We start from the raw sequence: 20,728 nt of genomic DNA, 5'->3' as shown, positions 1-20,728 counted from the left end.
GAAAAATTTGAGATTGCGCTAAAAGGTCACGGTTGACGCTTGATCACTTGACATTGCAGCCCGCCATTATCAATGTAGTCAAATAAGCAGAGAGAAAAAATAAGATTGCTGGATTGAAATTCTCAGCAGTATAGTCTACGCTGGTTAGTGTGATAACCACAACAGCATGCTGACAAATACAGGCCTGCACATGAGAAGTTAATGATCGAATTCTAAACATGAGTTGGTAAATGAAAAATAAACAAGCATTATTACATATTTTTAACTAATTGTAGGAACAGCCACAACCTTTAAACATCCCCTATAGACCATTTCAATGTAATGATGTCATTGGCCATGAACATTTACTGTTTGTTATTTAAACTATTTCATAACTGTAATAAGTTAATCATAACTTCCCAGTAAAACAGCTATCATTACATTATTTACACATTATTTAATATGTGGCTCTTTGGATTCTCGGAAGCTATAGAAATCAAAATAAAACAGGAAATTCGTTGGGACCATCGTTTTTGTTTGCATCCCTCCAAATGGTCTATTATGGGTTTTGTAAATGAGAAGTGTGTAACAGCTCTAAGTGAATGAAAACATCCAGCTGAGGTTTAAATCTTTAAAAATCATCATATATTAAGCTATTGTCCATCTCAAAAAGAGTCATTTGAGCCATTTGCCATTATTAAGAATATTTAGCCATTTTGTTTTGACATCTGAACAAAACACTGCCCCGCCTACTTGTGGTGCACGCAAACTTGGGAAAACAAGGCAATTTGCTATAAAATGAGGTGTTAGACCATGTCTGGATATCCACCCACTCTCTCTCTCTCTCAATACTGCACTCAAGTACAGAGTGAGGAGAGATCCCAGGAGAAGGCTGCAAAATGCTTTGGGTATACAGCAGTACACTGAAAAGCATATATATATATATATATATATATATATATATATATATATATATATATATATATACATATACATATACATATACATATATATATATATATATATATATATATATATATATATATATATATATATATATATATATATATATATATATATATTAGGGATGTGCGGAGCAACCGGTATTTGTATTTGTATTTGTTGAGGGGGGAAAAGTATTTGTATTTGTATTTGTATTTGTATTCGAGTAAAATTCAAAATGGCGCAAAAATATATATTTTTTCTATAACACTTCTAATTTATGTTATAGTGAAAGTGTTGTTTAATTATACCCATTATATAAATTATAGACATGCAATATTGGTTGTTGTTTTTGAACATGTGACAAGAAACGTCATTGAAAAGAAAATAACATAGAAGCCATTATCTCATCCATGGTTAAACCAACAACTAATAAAATACCATTGTGAATATTATGAACCCCACCACCACCGTTCTTGTTAAAGGATACTGAATAGACAGAATAAAAACAAATAATACTTCAAAAAACTGTTCTTCTTCTGAAAGAACTTCTTTCCAATGGACAGAATTCCAAAAACTAAAATTAACTAAATAAATCTAAATAAAACCCTGCCTGGGAGATCTGGCAGAACAAAAGTATTCTATATAATACTAAAAGATACAGCCCTGCTATTGTCATCTGCCTGCCACAAAACAGACACAAAGTTTTTTTTTTTTTTTTACTTTTTTATGTTTGAAACTGACTTGCTGGGGCAGAATGTGGCTGTGTTGATGGTTTGGTGCTTGTGGAGGATTTAGCAGAACATAGCTGTGCTGATTGAGGGGATTGATGCTTGTGGGGGGTTCACAGACAGTATCAGGAGAGGATGCTTTTAGTGCATGTGATAATACATTACATAGAAGATTGCGCGGTGGCACAGTGAGTAGCACTGTCGCATCACAGCAAGAAGGTTGCTGGTTCGAGCCTCGACTGGGTTCTCCCCATGTCGGTGTGGGTTTCCTCCGGGTGCTCCGGTTTCCCCCAGTCTAAACACATGCAATACAGGTGAATTGGGTAAGCTAAATTGTCCCTATTGTATGTGTGTGAAAGAGAGTGTATGGATGTTTCCCAGTGCTGGGTAGCAGCTGGAAGGGCAGCCACTGCATAAAACATATGCTGGATAAATTGGTGGTTCATTCCACCGTGGCAACCCCAGATTGATAAAGGGACTAAGCCGGAAATAAAATGAATGATTATGCACAGAAGATGTTGACAGATGTTTAATATCTGCCTCTGCTGATTTTACTTTTGCACACATTATACAGTATCACTTTGTTTTATCTGCAGCACCACTGACTGTAAAATGCTTCCACAAAGAACATGAAGTTTTATTTTTTTTTACTGGTGGAGGACCAAGAAATGGCTCAGCAGCAGTCTTTTTCACTCTTTTTCATGGTGCCCAAATGTATTTGAGGAGTTTCAAGTTAATAAAAAGTGACGGGAAGCTATGCTAAGGTTAACTAGACTATAGCATATATCTTGCTGTCTGCAAAAGACAGTTATTTAGACGTACCATATAACTCCCATAAGTGCATACTATTCAACACAACTGCACAAGCATCGTTTTAACCTTTATAAACGAACGTTAACGTTACTCTGTCAACAGTCTATTGTCTAAATTACCGCGCTAACAGAGCTAACGTTGCGTAAACAGAGAGCACCCGATTGCAAACTTCAAAAATGCATCGTAATGGAAAATCCCGAACAAACTCCGCTACAAGTTTATAAACTGCATCTGGAACCCAATTAAGGTACAAAAATCTATTTAACAAAAATAGTGATGCAGAGAAGTATTTTTTTCGCTTAGCCGAGCCTTCTCTGTCTGTTGCTGTGGAGAAGCCTGTGCCAGAGACCTTTTACCTCCGCCCCGCCCTCCGACTGAGCGTATCTCTCTCTCTCTCTCTCTCTCTCGCTCTCTCTCGCTCTCACTCACGCACTGTGGTCTCAGGAGGAAACGCAGCTTTTTGATATAATGCTTTTCTTGCTTCCGAATACAAATAATATTTCAAGTATTTGTTCGAAATAAGTATTCGTAAAAACACGCTATTCGTGCCTTTCCGAATACTGTATTCGGGTTCGGCTCCACCCTTAATATATATATATATATATATATATATATATATATATATATATATATATATATATATATATATATATATATATATATATATATATATATAAATGCCTTTTTCCATACATGACAATGAGTTTAATCTCAACAGTCAGCGGGTCTCAATCCAGTACAGCACCTTTGCAATGTGGTGCAATGGATGTGCAGCCAACAATTCTGCAATGCTATCATGTCAATATGAACTAAAATCCCTAAGGAATATTTCCAGCACCTTGACCTACTAAACAAAAAAAATAAATAAATAAAGACAAAGCCAGAACTCAAAAGCAGAATTTAGGCTGAAGTCAGATAGCAAATATTCATGCTCTCTAGGCTAAAACGTTTTTTCTCACACCCTAAAACAGACTTCATTTTCCCAACACAGTTGAGTGTTTGCTAAACTCTGTGCAGCCAGGCGTCAAAATCAATTTGTTGAGCCATTGAGCTGCGTCGATGGGGAGATGCTCGGTCATAATTTCCTGTGTAAAGCAATCTTGGAGAATGACCTGAAATATAAGTTACAAAAGTTTTTGTGAGGATACTATCACATGGTAAATATTTCCTCACAACTCATGGTGAATTTTAGTGAAACAGTGAAAAGGGTGAAAGACAGCTTATTGAGATTACCTTTAAGGTCCAAATCTCCCATCGAGCCACAATAAATGCAAGGTGGTTCAAATAACTTTAATCAAAGTGGACTTTTTCCACCTCATAAAAATCGCACAGACCCCACATTGTTAGTCAAAAAGATCTGATTGCTGTGTGTCAAACTTCCTTCCTCTTTCAGTATACTTTTAGTCCTCAGTGGCCCTCTGTTTACCAGGAACTGGCTCCACGTATAATTACCTCCCTTGCTGCTTTACACCTTCAGCCTGTGTGCTCAAATACAGTTTTGCTCTTGTTACCTTCCAGCCAAGCCCTGTAGCCGACGAAGCCTCAGCAAAGAACAACCGTGATGCCCTATGGAAACAGTTTCAGTGCCTGTTTTCGGCTGGATCAATCCACTGAGCTGGGACAGCACTAGAGTTCGGTTTGAACACAAAAATGATAGAGGAAATGAAAAAGACTTGTTAAAGAGAAGGGCAGTCAATTTGTGCCTGGATGGAATAAGAAAATAAACTATTTGTGTTTGGGAGATTTAGCGTAATGCAATTGGATTCATTGATCGAGCTGAATTATTCCACATGGATGAGAGCTGTATTTGTCTTGACTGCTGCGTTGTTGTCTTATCAATCATACTGTGGTGGGGATTTGCTGTGGACGAAAGGCGAGCATATGCACAATTTGCTGTTTCGAACCTTTTTCAGCCCATTTAATACTTTAATTACAAATCTAACCAGAAGGCAAACCAAAAAATAAATAAATAAATAAATAAATGATCAGAGGAAGCTAGTAGATGCAATCATTAGAAAGATTGAGGTATGTTTTTTCAAAATATATTTGAAGAGAAATAATTTTTCATGTCAAATATTCATGTTTTTAGACCCATTTTTAACACTTACTTTATCAGTAGCTCTATGCTTGTATGAAAACAATCTACACCTCATAAATAATAACTTTCTTGCAGATGTTAGCGCATAAACTCTTAATGTTTTTGTTAACAAGAATAATTTTTTAAAAATGTTAATAAACAGAAACTGAATCAAAATAAAAAATAACTTCAATTAAAATCTGGTATATTTGGACTTGGCAACAAACAGAAATACTAAAGTTTAATTAAAATCCTAAAATGACTAAAACTAAATCAATACTTAAAAAGTTACAAAAGTGAAAAAATCACAAAAAATAATAAATTAAATTGGTAACATTTTATAATAACACACCATGTATCATTTAATAAGCATTAGCAAATGGTCAATTCATTATCTGTTAAGCATTAACTTTACATTAACAGATGTTAGTAAGCTGTTTACAACTGCAGATACAAATGCTCTACTCTTGACTTACAAGCACAAATTTAAAATGCTCAATGATTGTATTTTCCTACTTTGTTATTTTTAAATTTTTTTTTACTGCTAAATTAAACATTTCATCATTTACAAACCAGTTATTTGGGAGAAGTGGCTAGTTTTTAAAAATTATTCAGAATGCATAAGTAAATGATTAATAAACTTTTTAAATTAACATTTATACAGTTGAAGTCAGAATTATTAGCCCCCTCCTCCTTTCCCCCCCCAATTTCTGTTTAATGGAGAGATTTTTTTCAACACATTTCTTGACATAATAGTTTTAAAAACTCATCTTTAATAACTGATTTATTTTATCTTTGCCATGATGACAGTAAATAATATTCTACTAGATATTTTTCAATACACTTCTATACAGCTTAAAGTGACATTTAAAGGCTTAACTAGGTTAATTAGGTTAATTAGACAGGTTAGGGTAATTAGGCAAGTTATTGTATAACGATGGTTTGTTCTGTAGACTATCGAAAAATATAGCTTAAAGGGGCTAATAATTTTGAACTTAATTAATTTATTTTTTAATTAAAAACTGCTTTAATCCTAGCCGAAATAAAACAAATAAGACTTTCTTCAGAAGAAAAAATATTATCAGACATACTGTGAAAATGTCCTTGCTCTGTTAAACATCATTTGGGAAATATTAAAAAAATAAAATAAAATAACATATTTAAAGGGGAGCTAATAAAAATTCAAATAAAACTGTATATCTTATTGTTCAGGCATATACTAATAGATAATTTGTATCTTAATGCAATGCTGTATCATAATATTTTGTTAAATTAATATATTGTTGTTTTATCCAATTTAATGTTGTACTTTGACACTACTGTTAATCAGCAATGTTTAAACTTTACAGTAATTTTACGTTTTAGATAAGATTGCAAAGATGTATTAATCATTTGATACTGAGCCTTTTAATTGTCATTTATAAGGGATTTAAAAAGAATTAATAGTCCTCACTTTAGATTAGGGGTCCGTTCTTCCTACGCAGATTACTCAATTAGCTGGATTTGGATGTTGACGATTGGACACGATCCAGGATTGTTTCTTTCTTCAAAACGCATCTGAAGGTTGTTGTCATAGCAACAGTTCTGGTAGCTCAAACCTGCGTAGGAGCAGTTTCATTTCATTTAAACAGGATTAGATTGGGTCAGTTCAAGCAAAGATAATACTTAAAATGCTGATATTTTCTTACAGTAGTTATAAACACTTGGGAAAATAGTGTGTACAGTATATAGGCTACATATTGTACATATATATATATATATATATATATATATATATATATATATATATATATATATATATATATATATATATATATACACACACACACACACACACACACACACACACACACACACACACACACACACACACACACACACACACACACACACACACACACACACATACAGTTGAAGTCAGAATTATTACCCCCCTTTTGATTTTGTTTTTCTTTTTAAAATATTTCCCAAAAAAAATTTAACAGAGAAAGGAAATTCACAGTATGTCTGATAATATTTTTTCTTCTGGAGAAAGTCTTATTTGTTTTATTTTGGCTAGAATAAAAGCAGTTATTAACTTCTTAAAAAACATTTTTGGGACAAAATTCTTAGCCCCTTTAAGCTATTTTTTTTCGATAGTCTACAGAACAAACCATTGTTATACAATAACTCGCCTAATTACCCTAACCTGCCTAGTTTACCTTATTACCCTAGTTAAGCCTTTAAATGTCACTTTAAGCTGTATAGAAGTGTCTTGACAAATATCAAGTAAAATATTATTTACTGTCATCATGGCAAAGATAAAATAAATCAGTTATTAGAAATTAGTTATTAAAACTATTATGCTTAGAATTGTGCTGAAACAATCTTCCCTCCTTTAAACAGAAATTGGGGAAAAAATTAAACAGGGGCGCTAATAATTCAGAGGGGCTAATAATTCTGACTTCAACTGTATATATATATATATACAAAATATATACAAAACAGCATAAAGTTGTGTTAATAACACATTTATTAACATCCAAATTATCTATTACTATTCATTAAATTATTCATTTTCTTTTCAGCTTAGACCCTTTATCAATCTGGGGTCGCCACAGCGGAATGAACCGCAAACTTATCCACCATATGTTTTACACACCAGATGCCCTTCCAGCCGCAACCCATCACTGGAAGGCATCCATTCACACATATACACTACAAACAATTTAGCTTACGCAATTCACCTGTACCGCATGTCTTTGGACTTGTGGGGGAAACCGGAGCACCAGGAGGCAACCCACGTGAATAATGGAGAACATGCAAACTCCACACAGAAATGCCAACTGACCCAGCCAAGGCTCGAAAAAGCGACCTTCTTGCTGTGAGGCGATTAATGTTGATTTTAATAGTTTTTTAATCATTTACTAACTCATTATGAATGATCTTGAAAACCTAACTACTCTTATATTCAAATGATTTGTAAATAATGCAATACTTTATTTAGTCATGAAAAATTAATCGGTCACAAATTATGAAAGTACAATTTTTAGGCACATTATAAAATGTACTTATAAAGGCTGATTTATACTTCTGCGTCAAACGCTGGCGTATGCTAGTGCGCTGACGCATAGCCTTTCGCCAACGGCCATCGGCGTCGCTGACGTGCACCTCTCAAAAATGTAACTACACGTCGCAACGGCTCGTAGCGCAAACTCTGTGATTGGTCGGCTTGGTAGCGCTGACGAGTCTGGGCGGGACCGAGAGGTGCATGTATGGTGCGAGCCTGATGGAGCGATTGTTTACAAGTGTGGAGTCCCGTGAAGGAGCTCCGGATGGAAAGTTTTGTTTTGTGTTTACCTCATAGTTAAAGTTGTTGCACGTCCGCCGGTTCATGCCTCAAAATGAGCGAGTTTGAGCCACTTCTACATCCCGGAAATGTTCAGGAAAAGCAAAACAGCAGCGAAGAAACTCGATACAGAGGAACATTTACACCTCACTGCCAACTAGCGTTTCGGAAGTGTTAATGCAGACCAACAGAGACAGTGCGCAGAAGTATAAATGCACAGCTGGTTACGCCGGTCACTTGACGCAGAAGTATAAACCAGGCTTAAGTCAAATATAGAACATTTGTATCTGCAGTTATAAACTGCTTACTAATGTCTATTAATGAGTTAATGCTAACAAATTATAAATTCACTATATATGTCATCATTTAAAATAAATCTGAAAAAAAAAATTATACAGAATATTAGATATGACAAGAGAAAGCAACCTGACATCTTGAACATGTCAAAATGGAGTTATATTCATGTAACAAATGCATTCAGTACAATAAAGACCACCGCAAACAGTGTAAGACAATCTGTTGCTGTGGAAACAAGAGCTTTTATCTTATGTATGGGATTATGTCTATGCCATAGGGCTGCACAATTAATCAAACGTGATCATTTTGCATATTTAGTAAACAAAATGTCAGTTCTGTTATCAGTAGTTAAACCCCAGCAAATGCTTTCGGATAGAGTCGTACTTCACTCAAAAGTGACGCAAATCCGTGTTTATAATCACAAATAATTATGGGGTTATTATGAATCACTCTGTTTGCATAGCTTCTCTATGAACTATGACTGTGTTGCTACATCTGAAAGAGTGTGAAAATACCACATATAATAACACATTTTTACTCTAAACTCTTGACTTCAGTCAAGTGTCTGAAATAAATCATTCTGTGAGAGGATTCCATAGTGTGGTGAAGATTAGTCATGTTGAATCAATGAAAGCAGTTAACAGATCATTCCAAACGGCCTATACTGCACTCGAAGAACACTTTGAAAGTGAAAGCAATTATGGCTGCCATAAAGAAGTGTGATTCTAAACTGAAGTGCCCAAAACTGAGAGCCATTTGGAATAATGGTTTTGAAGGGTAAAAATGGAGCCTCAGAATTTGAGTTTACCTGTAAATGTACATGTATGGTATTCTTCTACAGACTACTACTGTTATATTTATACAAGTCAAAATAATAAATTAAATAATTATAAATTACAAAATAAATTAAAATGTTAAAAAAATACATACATAAAACCATAAATATATAAATAAACAAAAGTGCAGTCTATAGATTATACTAGTCGTCATTTTGGTTTGGGTTTTTTTTTTTTTTAGGTGTCATCAAGTTGACAAAAACACGAAAAGGCACAAGTCCTTGATTGTCTAATTAAGATGATGCAGAAGTGTGTTAAAGAATACATTTGTGACCCCTACATGAGCCCTTCAAAATAAAATATAGTGTAAATGTTGCGCTTAAGCAGATGCAATGAGAATTTCCTGGCTGTTTCTTCGCCTTGGCTGTTTGAAATATTTGCATAAGATCACCCTCTGGCTGACAAGATTCACCCGTACTTCCCTGACAAGATTCCCATGCTTCTAAATAATCAAAATAGCAATTTAGTTTCAATTTATCATGCAGCCCTACGATGCCATATGTCATCTTACATATTTGTCATGGAGTAAAATGAAGTAACACAAGCAGCATACCCTCAGCCACTGCTTCTCTGTCAGCGCATCACTGTAGTCCACATCCCTACGATGACGGGATCCACGGCCAAAAATCTTCTCCTCCTCCTCCTCGCAGGTCAGCCGCTCCACCTCTGCGTCATCCTTCAGGATCCACGATGGCAGCTCATCTTCTTCCATTAGCCGAGGTTTACGCTTAGGGTTGCGAGCATCCTCTCGACGACGGTCCAAATCCATGCGCTGAAAGTGGCGTTTATAGATTGAATAAGTTTGAAAGTAATTGAAAAGTTTCATAGTTGTAGTCTTAAAATGACTTCATTTGCTTTTTAAGGGACAATAATACTGTGAATCATCCATGCACCGAAATATCTGTGCAAGCAGTAAATTTCATGCAATTTTACCATGACTTACCATGAAAAGCTCAAATTCGTCCTCATTACGAGCAATCATTTGATTGAGTGTTTCATCATCTGGAACTTCATCTTCCTCCTAGTATCACACAGACACATATGTCAACAAACATATTTAGAACTCATTTACTTAATGAGTGACTAGTTTTTTCAGATCTGCCAAGGGGATTTCTAATTAGCATCACATAAAGGCACCTCAGACCATTTTGCTTTTCAAATAATGTTAGTATCAGAACAGGCACTACCAGACAAAAAAGAAACACGTAGTACTGTTCCCATAAGAACTTCAGCTTAGGTTAACTGCACTCCAACTAGTCTACGAAAAATAACATCTTTCTTTTAGCCTTTGTCTCAATTAAATTCAACAGCAAAACTGACTCTGGTCTCTGCTGAATTGCATTCTCTTATAGGTCAAAGTAAAATATGTTCAGGTCAGTGATGAACAGCGTTTTTTTTTTTTTTTTTAACAAAATGCTGAAAAAAGGTTAGGGGTTTGTAGTGGTAAAATTATATAGTGAGTGATGTTTACAATAACTCAGTTTGACATTCCTTCAAAGCAGGAGTGATGTTGGAAATGGCTGTTTTTGTTTCTGCAGCTTTTTCATTTGTGAAAACATTGTTAAACTGTTATGTTCTACTAAGAAAGAAATACCTAAAGTTTTAGATAGATGTAAAAGAAAGTTATGACAAAACCTTGGGTGGACATTCCTGTTAATGCTTTTCATTTTGAATAATTTATTTATGTTTTTGTATGCCTTACTGGTGTGTAGCAAAAATTAGAGAACTACGATAGAAAGTTGGTCATTTCAAATCTGCGATTTCTAGAATAATGCATCTTTATAATGTCACTAACTCATTCTAACAAAAAAGCTGGTCGCCCATGAAAGACAATGAGTACTGTACGTTTACATGGGAACCAATATTCTGACTTTAATCGATGAAGACATTACTCTGTTTCATAATGTACTCTGAGGTCATAATAAAACTAAACAGAAATCGTATTAAGACATCTGGAGTATGCTAATTTTAGTGCAGTACAGACATGTAAACACCGCAATCAAACTATTACTGTCGTGTAGGATTTTCACCGCTTGTGCGACAGATAGTTTCAACACACACGGCTGTTTGACTCTATTCTCTGCACTTATCAATTCAGAGATGGACCACAGACACATATATCGCGAAATGCGAAAGGATTTTTTCTCTCATTCGGCGTGAGGTATCAAATTCCATTAAAACAAAACTCTTTTAGCAGATTATTATCGCATCCAATATCTTGTTAGTCACGGGGGCATGCATGAAATGTTCCGGAATGAAAGTGCAAGCACCAAACTGCAGTTAAAGTCGAAAATTAAAAAATGAAACACCCAATACAAACACCAAAGTCATTCAAACACCTCTTGAATCTTCAGGCATTTTTGTTGTTATCTGTCTTTGTGCTATATCATTGCTGTTCTCTCATTTTGATCGCTACGTTATAAATTGTATAAAGCAAGACAGTTGTTTAGATCACCTTCACAGAAGACAAGACTGGGCTAAGATGAAATGCATCTGTTCACTTTTAAAGACTTTACCCCTTCCACACATTAGAATACAGAAATTTGAGAGCCCTGCAATGCACACAAGCAAAGCAATCATAAACGGGACACATGGATGGAGAAACCCTAATTACTGTGTGGAGCGACAAGAGCATTCAATAGAAAATTCCACTGTCTGGTATTGGCATCATCTCCAAAATTGAACTCTGTTGTATTTGCATATTTATTTATATCCATTTTACTAAGACATTTTTTGGTGCTGAAGTGAAAATTGAATACACATTGCCAAATGGATAGCAAGTCAGTCTTTCGAGTGACTAGATGTAAACCGGCTATATAGGAACACAATTAATCATTAAAAGATTACATCTTGATGCATGCACATTCTTATCCCTAAATTGGACAGCACAAAATATTGTTTTAACATCCGATGCAAAGTGAGCAGCAGTCAAAACGTCAAGTAGGCATCACAGTTGACCAGATGCCATACTTTGATACATGTGACCTGTGTATTCAGTCCTAAGTTAAAAAAATAGAGTGAAAGTTTATCATTTGCTAATGTCTTTAAGCCGTTACTTCCCTGTCACTTGCACAAAATAATAACTTTAGTATTTCTGTGCATGGCGACGCAGTGGCGCAGTAGGTAGTGCTGTCGCCTCATAGCAAGAAGGTCGCTAGGTTGCTGGTTAGAGCCTCGGCTGGGTCAGTTGGCGTTTCTGTGTGGAGTTTGCATGTTCTCCCTGCGTTTGCATGGGTAAAAAAGCCAAAGACATGTGGTACAGGTGAATTGGGTAAGCTAAAAACGTGCTGTATAAGTTGGCGGTTCATTCCGCTGTGGCGACACCAGATTAATAAAGGGACTAAAATGAAAAAATGAATGAATTTTAGTTTGTATCTTGTATCTTCAATTTCTATTGTATCTTGGTTCTTTTGTATTTATCTTTGCTTGTAGTTTGTTTATAACATTTTATGCAGATGCACTTCCCAACAAAATCTAAAAAACTATTCAAGTCATCTGTCTTGGTGTCATGTTTTCCCCCTTCAAATTCATGCAGCCCTATTCCTAAATGATTGCTGTGCTAATTATAAAAAAAATTGTGTTAACGCAGCGGCAAAGTGAATGTGCATAGTTGTGAAACAGCTTTGGTCTTTAGCTTTATTTTGCTTTTTTAAACCACAGAGCATTGAATTGTCTCAGTAAAGAACATCACAAGAACTGGGATGAAGGTTCATAGAAAGGATATAAACACAGTAGCAATCAAAACTAAATACATAACACTGTGCAGCAAATAAAAAATCAGTTGCAGCATTATGCAAGTTAAAAATTGTTAATGAATAATTTGTGAAGAAAAAAGCCTTGAGTGAGTCACTGAATAATCATTCATTCAAAAAAAAAAGTTTTATTCATTCAATTTCTTTCCGCTTAGTCCTTTATTTATCAGAGGTTGCCACAGTGGAATGAACTGCCAACTATTCTGGCATAAGTTTTACGCAGCAGATGCCTTTCCAACTGCAACCAAGTCCCAGGAAAGAAATAATTAATTGAAACAATTTAAACAATTTTAAATAGACTGATTGGTGTGGTGCGCTATGAAAAGAGAGAGGAGTGGACATGACAGGCTAAGCACGGGAAAAATGTGAGGAAACCATAAAAGAGACCCACGATTTTTTAGTTTACAAAGTTAAAATGCAAAGAAATAAACATTAAATAATTTAATGCCCTGCTACATATATGACAGTTTATCCATAGTTGTGTTTACATACAGTTGAAGTCAGAATTATTAACCCCCCTGTTTATTTTTTTTCCCCAATTTCTGTATAACGGAGAGATTTTTTCAACATTTCTAAACATAATAGTTTTACCAACTCATCTCTAATAACTGATGTATTTTATTTTTGCCATGATGACAGTAAATAATATTCTACTAGATATTTTTCAAGACACTTCTAACTAGGCAGGTTAGGGTAATTAGGCAAGTTATTGTATAATGATGGTTTGTTCTGTAGACTTGTGAAAAAATATATAGCTTAAAGTGGCTAATAATTTTGACCTAAAAATGGCTTTAAAAAAAATAAAAACAATATACAACAAAAGAATTTATTCTAGCTGAAATCAAACAAATAAGACTTTCTTCAAAAAAAAAAAACAACAAAAAAAAAAACTAACAAACATACTGTGGAAATGTCCTTGCTCTGTTAAACATCATTTTTGGAAATATTTAAAAAAGAAAAAAAATTCAAAGGGGGGCAAATAATTCTGACTTCAACTGTATTATAAAATATATAGGTTACACTTAAAGTCAAAGGCTACACATATATAGAGTTCTATCCTCCTGAATTCCCGCGTCTGAATACAGACACAATGGATAGCAGGTCTCTTGCCCTATCTATTCACACCATTATCCCTGCCGGTAATATGGAAGATTTTAAATATAGGCGAACACAGCAGCATGCATATAGGCGATGTGTCTGAATAGTAACGAATGCAACTGATAAAAGACAAAGTCCACCATTCTCCAATTCTCACAATGCTCTCCTCACAAAAATGCTTGCAGCACAACAACAGCTTGGATGTGTCAGAAGCCCGGACAGCATTGTGGGGAAAGCCATGCAACAAACTCCATGGTTTATGATAACAAACACATATGACCCTACACGTATGGCTAAATACTGCATGCCATGCGGGGTCACGGTCTCACTTGGCAGGTCTGTCATCGGAAATCACATGCTCGGATAAATAACTAAGAAGCAGGGTCTTCTCAAAGGATAAGGAAACTCAGCTATGAATAATAATGAGAAACCGACACGTGGACAGGCAGACAAATGCTACATCTCTGATTCTGATGCCGCCAAAAATGATTTTAAACCCGTAAGATGGAATTAGCTGACAAAAGCTCAAAATTATCCAGATTTATCCAAAATTAAAAAGCTAAAAGGTGCTAACGTCGTCTTAACTGATGCTCAAAACACACAAATCTGTCATTTTTTTAAAAGTAGTTAAGGGTTTCTTGAACCTTTAATAAATAACATGCTTTTATGTAAAAAAAAAAAAAAAGTTCAACCAAAATGTTTTATTTTTACATTATTACCTCACTTTCTACTTCTTCAAAACCTATTTGAGTTTCTTTTGTTATACTCAAAATAATATATTTCATGGTATTTTTTCTACTATGGAAGCCAGCAACCAGCAATCTTCAAGATATTTCATTTTATATTCCACAAAAGAAATGAAGAAAATGAAGAAATGAAGAAACTCATAAAGCTTTAAAACCACATAAAGGAGACTAAACAATGATTCTTTTTTATTTCTTTTTTGATAAAACTGTCCCTTTAAAGCTGTCCATACTCTGTTCTGGAGGACCAATGTCCTGCATATTTTAGCTCCAACCGAGTTTGGACACCCCTTCTTTAAGGTGTTAAAAAAAATTATGATAATAAATATGATAAAAAAGGCATTTCTCAATTTATCCAGAATCATGCAGCCATCAAACAGTTTTACAAATGGAGCAACCTTGTTATTTACTTTTTTTGAAGTAATTTTTTACTTTGGTGCATCATTAGATGTAATTAGTAAGTCTAACAATAACTCAGAGCGGATCTTGTTACAGTGACTCACCATATTCTGTTCCTCATGCTCCAGAATAGCCTGTAGGAAAGCTCTGCGCTCATGGCTGGAGGATTTCTGATCAAACATTCCTGCCTGAATGACCTTCTGATCAACGTTCAGTTTGTACTTGGCAGCCGCAAGAATTTTCTCCTCCACACTGTTGACGGTACACAGGCGCAGCACACGTACTTCGTTCTGCTGGCCAATGCGATGAGCTCGGTCCTGGGCCTGTAAGTCCTGGTGGTGGAAATCACAGCAGCGTGTTATTATTAGATCAATAATAATCAGAGTGGGGGATTTTAATTAAAAAGAGGCATAGTGCATTCTTTGATTTGTTTTCTAAAGGAAGAACAAATGGATGCAAATCACTGTGACTTTCTGTGCACTGTTTGTGGAGGAGGATGGATGGGTTAACATTAGCATCTTCTGCTGAAAATGTGTGGGGCAAAGGCACATAACACAACAAACAACAATAAAAAAAACAATTAATATATACATACATTACAAACGCCAACAACAAATTTACTTTTGTCTGCAGGCGTAAACAAAATGTTTTAGATGATATACTTTAAGCTAAAGGTCTGCATTCCTGCATAGCAAGAAATCTGGGGCCTGGGGCCATGTATCAATGCTGCGTATGCACAAAAACTTTGCGTACGCCAGGTTTCACGCTCAGAATCGCTCACGTTTGGATTTACTAACGATGAAATGAACGTGGGAATGTTGGCGTACGCACATTTTTTTTTGCGTGTCTGTTTTATTTCCATTGGCGACTCCTAGAGGCAGTTGTGTTAAATTGCACTTTACAAAGAGTCTTTGAGCCGTGCAATGGCAGCTGTATGAGACAGGTTCATCTAGCAGGTATATAAGGTTTCCATACCATACAGTTGACCAGCCAAACATTAAAGCGCTATTTGCAGCGGTTGCCGGTTTTCCCAATGTAATCGGAGCTATCTACTGCACGCACATTGCTATAAAGGCGCCATCTGAAGATGAATTTGCATGCGTGAATCAGAAACATTTCCATTCAATAAATGTGCAAATAAAATATGATGCATGAATGAATGAGTTCATCTGACGCTGGATTCGAACAGAGTTCATGCTCGAACGTGTCAAAACATGTTAACATGCGTTTTACGAGCTGCGCCACTGAGACTATTGAGTGTACTACAACATCTACAACTATAAATAACACTATTTCTTTTTTTAATCCACAGTGCGATGTTCAGACTTAACTGTGTTAACCGCATCAGCTAAACTCTCCCCACTCTATTTTTCTTCTTTTGTTGTTAATTCCGGAGGACAAACTTGCAAATAACACCGTTTTTCTCTGGTCTACCTCCTAAAGGAGCACCCTCAATTCACATTCTGTTCAAAGTTTCTCTTTTTGCTTGCTTTTGCCATTGCTTTTTCGTTGGGTTTTGCCAAAGTAGAGTCATTAGCATATTCATACGGGGGAGGAGGCAGGGAGGGGTTTTGCGCTCCTGCATGTTGCACCTTTGTGCGTACGCAATGTTTAGGAGGATTTCCACGCAAGTCTTTGTACATGACTTCACGGTCATGTACAAAGACTTGCTGGACTTTTGGTCAGGTCCCAAAGTCCAGCAGTGGGACCCAAGCAGATTTCTTGCGATGCAAATAAATTTCTGAATAAAATGCGGTAATTGAGAAAACCATCAGTAATTTAAATTGAAGCGGTCGCTCTAACAATAGTGCTCCAGTGTCCCAATATAATTTTGGAATAGCATATCTTATTGAGCACCGGTACAGCCAGTGCTCTTGACTGTTACACATGCTGAAAGCATGGACCAGTGCTTTCTGCATGTGCATTTTATTGGCACAGTCTGTGCACGCATCATCTGCATAACGGTCATCAAAGCTGTCTTTACCAACATGGGAGAGCAAAGTGTAGATTGGCTGTCCTTCAACTTGCATTAAAAATGGTCAGTTTACTGTTAGGAAACCCATATCAGGCAAGTCTGATGTATAGGATTCTTTTACATGTGTCATATACACAAATGGAAAAAAATGACCCTATGGACAATGTGATAACACCTCAAAGTTTTACCCAATAGCAGTCGCAAGCAAAATAAATTATAGCCACGCACAGACCTCTACTTCAAGCAAACAATTTTATTGGACTTACATATACTTATTACATATACAGTACCATCATTTTTTTATGAAAAATTATAATTAATACAAGTGTTTATTATCTTATGTGATGTCAACTACCTATACAGGCATGTTTCCACTTGGGACTGAAAATAAAATAAAATAAAATAATAAAATAAAATTCAGGCACTTTAGATCAGTCAATATGCAAAATGTGCTTTGTGACAAGTGGCAGAATATTAAATTTGAGGTCTCATCTCATTGTCATAGAGCCAAGTCGCCCTCACAAGTGTCAAGTTGCAGAGAGACCTCAAAAAGTACTGAAGCCTTTACGAAATCTGTCAAATATAGCCTTAAAAGTAACATGCACATTATACAGTACTCTTCAGCTGCTGTTACTCAGGCTGTCTAGTTAAGGAGAACTGGCAAAAGTACAATCAGTGTCTATGTAGGTAAAAGTAATTAAAATTTTAATTATATGGAAATGACCAGAAAACTAAATTAAAGCTATTATTCATTCATTCATTTTCTTTTCAGCTTAGTCTCTTTATTAATCTGATGTTTCCACAGTGGAATGAACCACCAACTTATCCAGCATATGTTTTATGCAGCGGATGCCCTTCCATCTGCAACCCATCTCTGGAAAACATCCATACACTATGGACAATTCAGCCTACCTAATTGGCCCTTCGCTAAGCCACACCCAAAAAACGCCACCCACCAATCGTGGCTTAGCAACCGTAGCTATGCGCAGGAGCTCTGTCAAGCTTTCGAGCGAGGGAAACAGGCCAAAGCGCTGTGCATATTGATTGTGCAAATCTGATACCCGGTATCCTTAAAGTTTGGACTGGGTGGTGGAATTTTTTCCCTTTTCAAAACCTAAAACCCAAGGGGAGAAATGCCAGCATGGATCAATCTCTGTGAGGGGTGCTAAAGGAGCGGTGTTAAGTCAGTTTTGTTTTCGATATTTCTGACACATTCAGTCATAGACGGCAATAACTCACACACCTCTTACCCTAAACAGATCTAAAGTGTGTTTATTACAAAAATACAAAACAGGTCATGTTTCCCAGCTGTCTTTTTCTTTTTTCGCTCGATATTATGAGCACTGCTCCATTTAAGCCTTTGGAGTCACACAAATAGCAATCATATTTCCATCTGTTTCAAGCTTCGAATATTTGAAATTACATATCAACAGAACAAAACCGAGATGTGATCACAATCTGAGCACTTGCGATCAGTATACTTTACAAGCAGCTGTTTTTCAGTCATTTATAAGCCTCGATGTCCATGTCAGAGCTACAATTCACTGATGTTTTCGTCTGTCTTTTGGAGATTTATTCATCTGTGACGATGCTATAGAGGGTTAGTGTCTGCTTTTATATTTGGCATCGGATTAATATTTGCTGGTAGGGAAAATCTATTCGTTCACTTCTGCTATTTATACTTTGATTTGCATTTCAATGTATTTATCTCTTTCACTTAACTGTAAATTAGAATAGAAACGCTATAAAGAGCACACAAACATACGTACAGACGGTGATAGGTGTTCACTGTTATGGGTAAATGATGCTAATATCTGGTACAAATCCATCTATTTCCCCTTCTTGGCTGTTCTTTCTATAAATTAATGATGTAGAAGCACTGTCCATGCGTTTTTCCTAGTTGGTAAGTAACGCTATACTTCATTGCACAACAATTAATCTATCAGGCTTTTTGGCTAAAAAAGAGAAATCAGGGTTTATTTAGTTTTACTGAATTATTTTTAAATGTCACCTTTCCTGCTGTGCATGAACTGAGCTGTTGAATGGTCAGCGTATGAGGCGGCTAGGCTAAGCTAGCTTCAATTTTGATCCGGTTATTTTCTAATCAGTTGCCTATTATGTCGTGAATCTACCCCTGTAATGCATACTGCTGTCCTTTTTTGTCTGGCTTTCTCGGATATCTTATCTGTTGGAAAAAAATGACTAATTTTATCCCTGGCAATGTCTGAAACTGGCGCATACACATTGTAATAGACGTTGCAGGCAATAAAGCTTGACAGGCATAGCAACAGTAACTAAGGAGGGCGGGGCTTAGCGAAGGGTCCATTCACCTGTGCCCCATGTCTTTGGACTGTGGAGCACCGGAGGAAACCCACGCAAACGCAGGGAGAACATGCAAACTCCGGAGCACCCGGAGGAAACCCACGCAAACGCAGGGAGAACATGCAATCTCCACACAGAAACGCCAACTGACCCAGCCAAGGCTCGAACCAGCGACCTTCTTGCTGTGAGGTGACAGCACTACTTACTGCGCCACTGCATTGCCTAAAGATATTTTAATGTATTAAAAATAAAAAGAAAATGTATATACAGGATAATTTCAGATAATATAATAAAAGAATAAAACAAAATTAAATAAAGAACCTAAGATTTAAGACCATAATTACAGATAAAAAATTTTTTTATAAAGGTTTGATGTAATCAAAATCAAATAACAGTTCAAAAAAATCAAAAGAAAAAGCTACCTTTTTTCTGCTAGGGTAGAAAAACAGACCTCCACGATTACTTCAAACAAACATGCACTTTGAAATGTATTTCAAGTCAGATCTAGAGATGACAGATGACTGCTGAGCTGAAAACTTGCTATGCGACTGTCTAGTTCCTCTCTAATCACAGCAGTGAATCACACAAACCTGGTGGGGGTTCCAGTCGCTGTCAAAGATCACAACAGTGTCTGCAGCTTGCAAGTTCAGCCCCAAACCTCCCGCCCTGGTGCTCAGCAGGAAGATAAAATACTGGGAGCCTTCCTCATTGAATTTCTTCAAAAGCATCGCACGATCCTCTGACTTTGTAGTTCCTGGAGGACAAAACCAGCAGCAAAGGAGTGTTAATGAAAGAGAAAGGGCAGCATGTTTGTGTGATCACACTTATTAAAATTTCCAATTGGAAACCCCCAAGAAATAAGGCCCTAAAGGACAGGAAAACATTAAAGAAGGACTGCGCTGATTACTGACCGTCCAGACGCAGATAAAGGAAGTTACGGTAGCCAAAGTAATCCTCCAGGATGGTCATGAGGGAGGTCATCTGGCAGAACAAAAGCACTCTGTGATTGGTGGCCTTCAGTTTGGGCAGGATGCGGTCCAGTAACTCAAACTTGCCAGAGGCTCGGTACAGGTCAGGGCTAGGTGGACAAGAAAAAAAAAAGCACAACGCTAATGTCAAATCTATGATGGTGTACCTCCACTGTCCAGAGCCCGCGGTCAGTTTAGTGATCCATAATTGACATGAATGAACACTTCATGGTAACTCTTAAGGTTATGTAACGCTCGATTTGATGTATACTCACCCGCTGATAATGCCATTTGGAAATCCCAAATGTTCAGCAAAGGATTCCTGAATAGATACAAAAAAGATGCTTTTAGTGTAGCTCATGCTATACAAGTAGGAAAAAAATACTGACTGTTTATTACAGTGGCACTGCTCGTTGAACAACTAACAAGGCTTACATACAGTTTATGGCTGTGGCGATAACTGCAATT

The 20,728-nt window shown here is 36.2% G+C and overlaps 1 protein-coding gene and 1 long non-coding RNA gene across 6 annotated transcripts in view; one reads left to right on the top strand and one right to left on the bottom strand.

The window, feature by feature from the left end:
* The window catches only part of smarca2 (SWI/SNF related BAF chromatin remodeling complex subunit ATPase 2), a 111,280-nt gene that overhangs the window by 34,606 nt on the left and 55,946 nt on the right, over nucleotides 1–20,728 (bottom strand). For all 5 annotated transcript variants that reach the window (NM_001044775.3, XM_087251350.1, XM_087251348.1 and 2 more), the window contains exons 23-28: nucleotides 20,536–20,582; nucleotides 20,204–20,370; nucleotides 19,883–20,046; nucleotides 15,100–15,327; nucleotides 9,947–10,024; nucleotides 9,557–9,775 (exon numbers count right to left, since the gene is read on the bottom strand). In NM_001044775.3, coding sequence (NP_001038240.2) covers nucleotides 9,557–9,775; nucleotides 9,947–10,024; nucleotides 15,100–15,327; nucleotides 19,883–20,046; nucleotides 20,204–20,370; nucleotides 20,536–20,582 — 903 coding nt within the window. The remainder of the gene's footprint in view (nucleotides 1–9,556; nucleotides 9,776–9,946; nucleotides 10,025–15,099; nucleotides 15,328–19,882; nucleotides 20,047–20,203; nucleotides 20,371–20,535; nucleotides 20,583–20,728) is intronic.
* LOC147844351 (uncharacterized) lies at nucleotides 10,412–19,856 on the top strand. Its single transcript, XR_015491707.1, has 3 exons — nucleotides 10,412–12,114; nucleotides 12,593–13,221; nucleotides 19,688–19,856. It is a non-coding gene; the product is annotated as an uncharacterized LOC147844351 (long non-coding RNA).

This window comes from Danio rerio, chromosome 5 (genome assembly GCF_052040795.2).
Source record: "Danio rerio strain M-AB ecotype USA chromosome 5, GRCz13ab, whole genome shotgun sequence".
In the NCBI taxonomy this organism is placed as follows: domain Eukaryota; kingdom Metazoa; phylum Chordata; class Actinopteri; order Cypriniformes; family Danionidae; genus Danio; species Danio rerio.
Note: the sequence above shows the minus strand (reverse complement) of the source record. Positions and strands in the feature narration are given on the sequence as shown.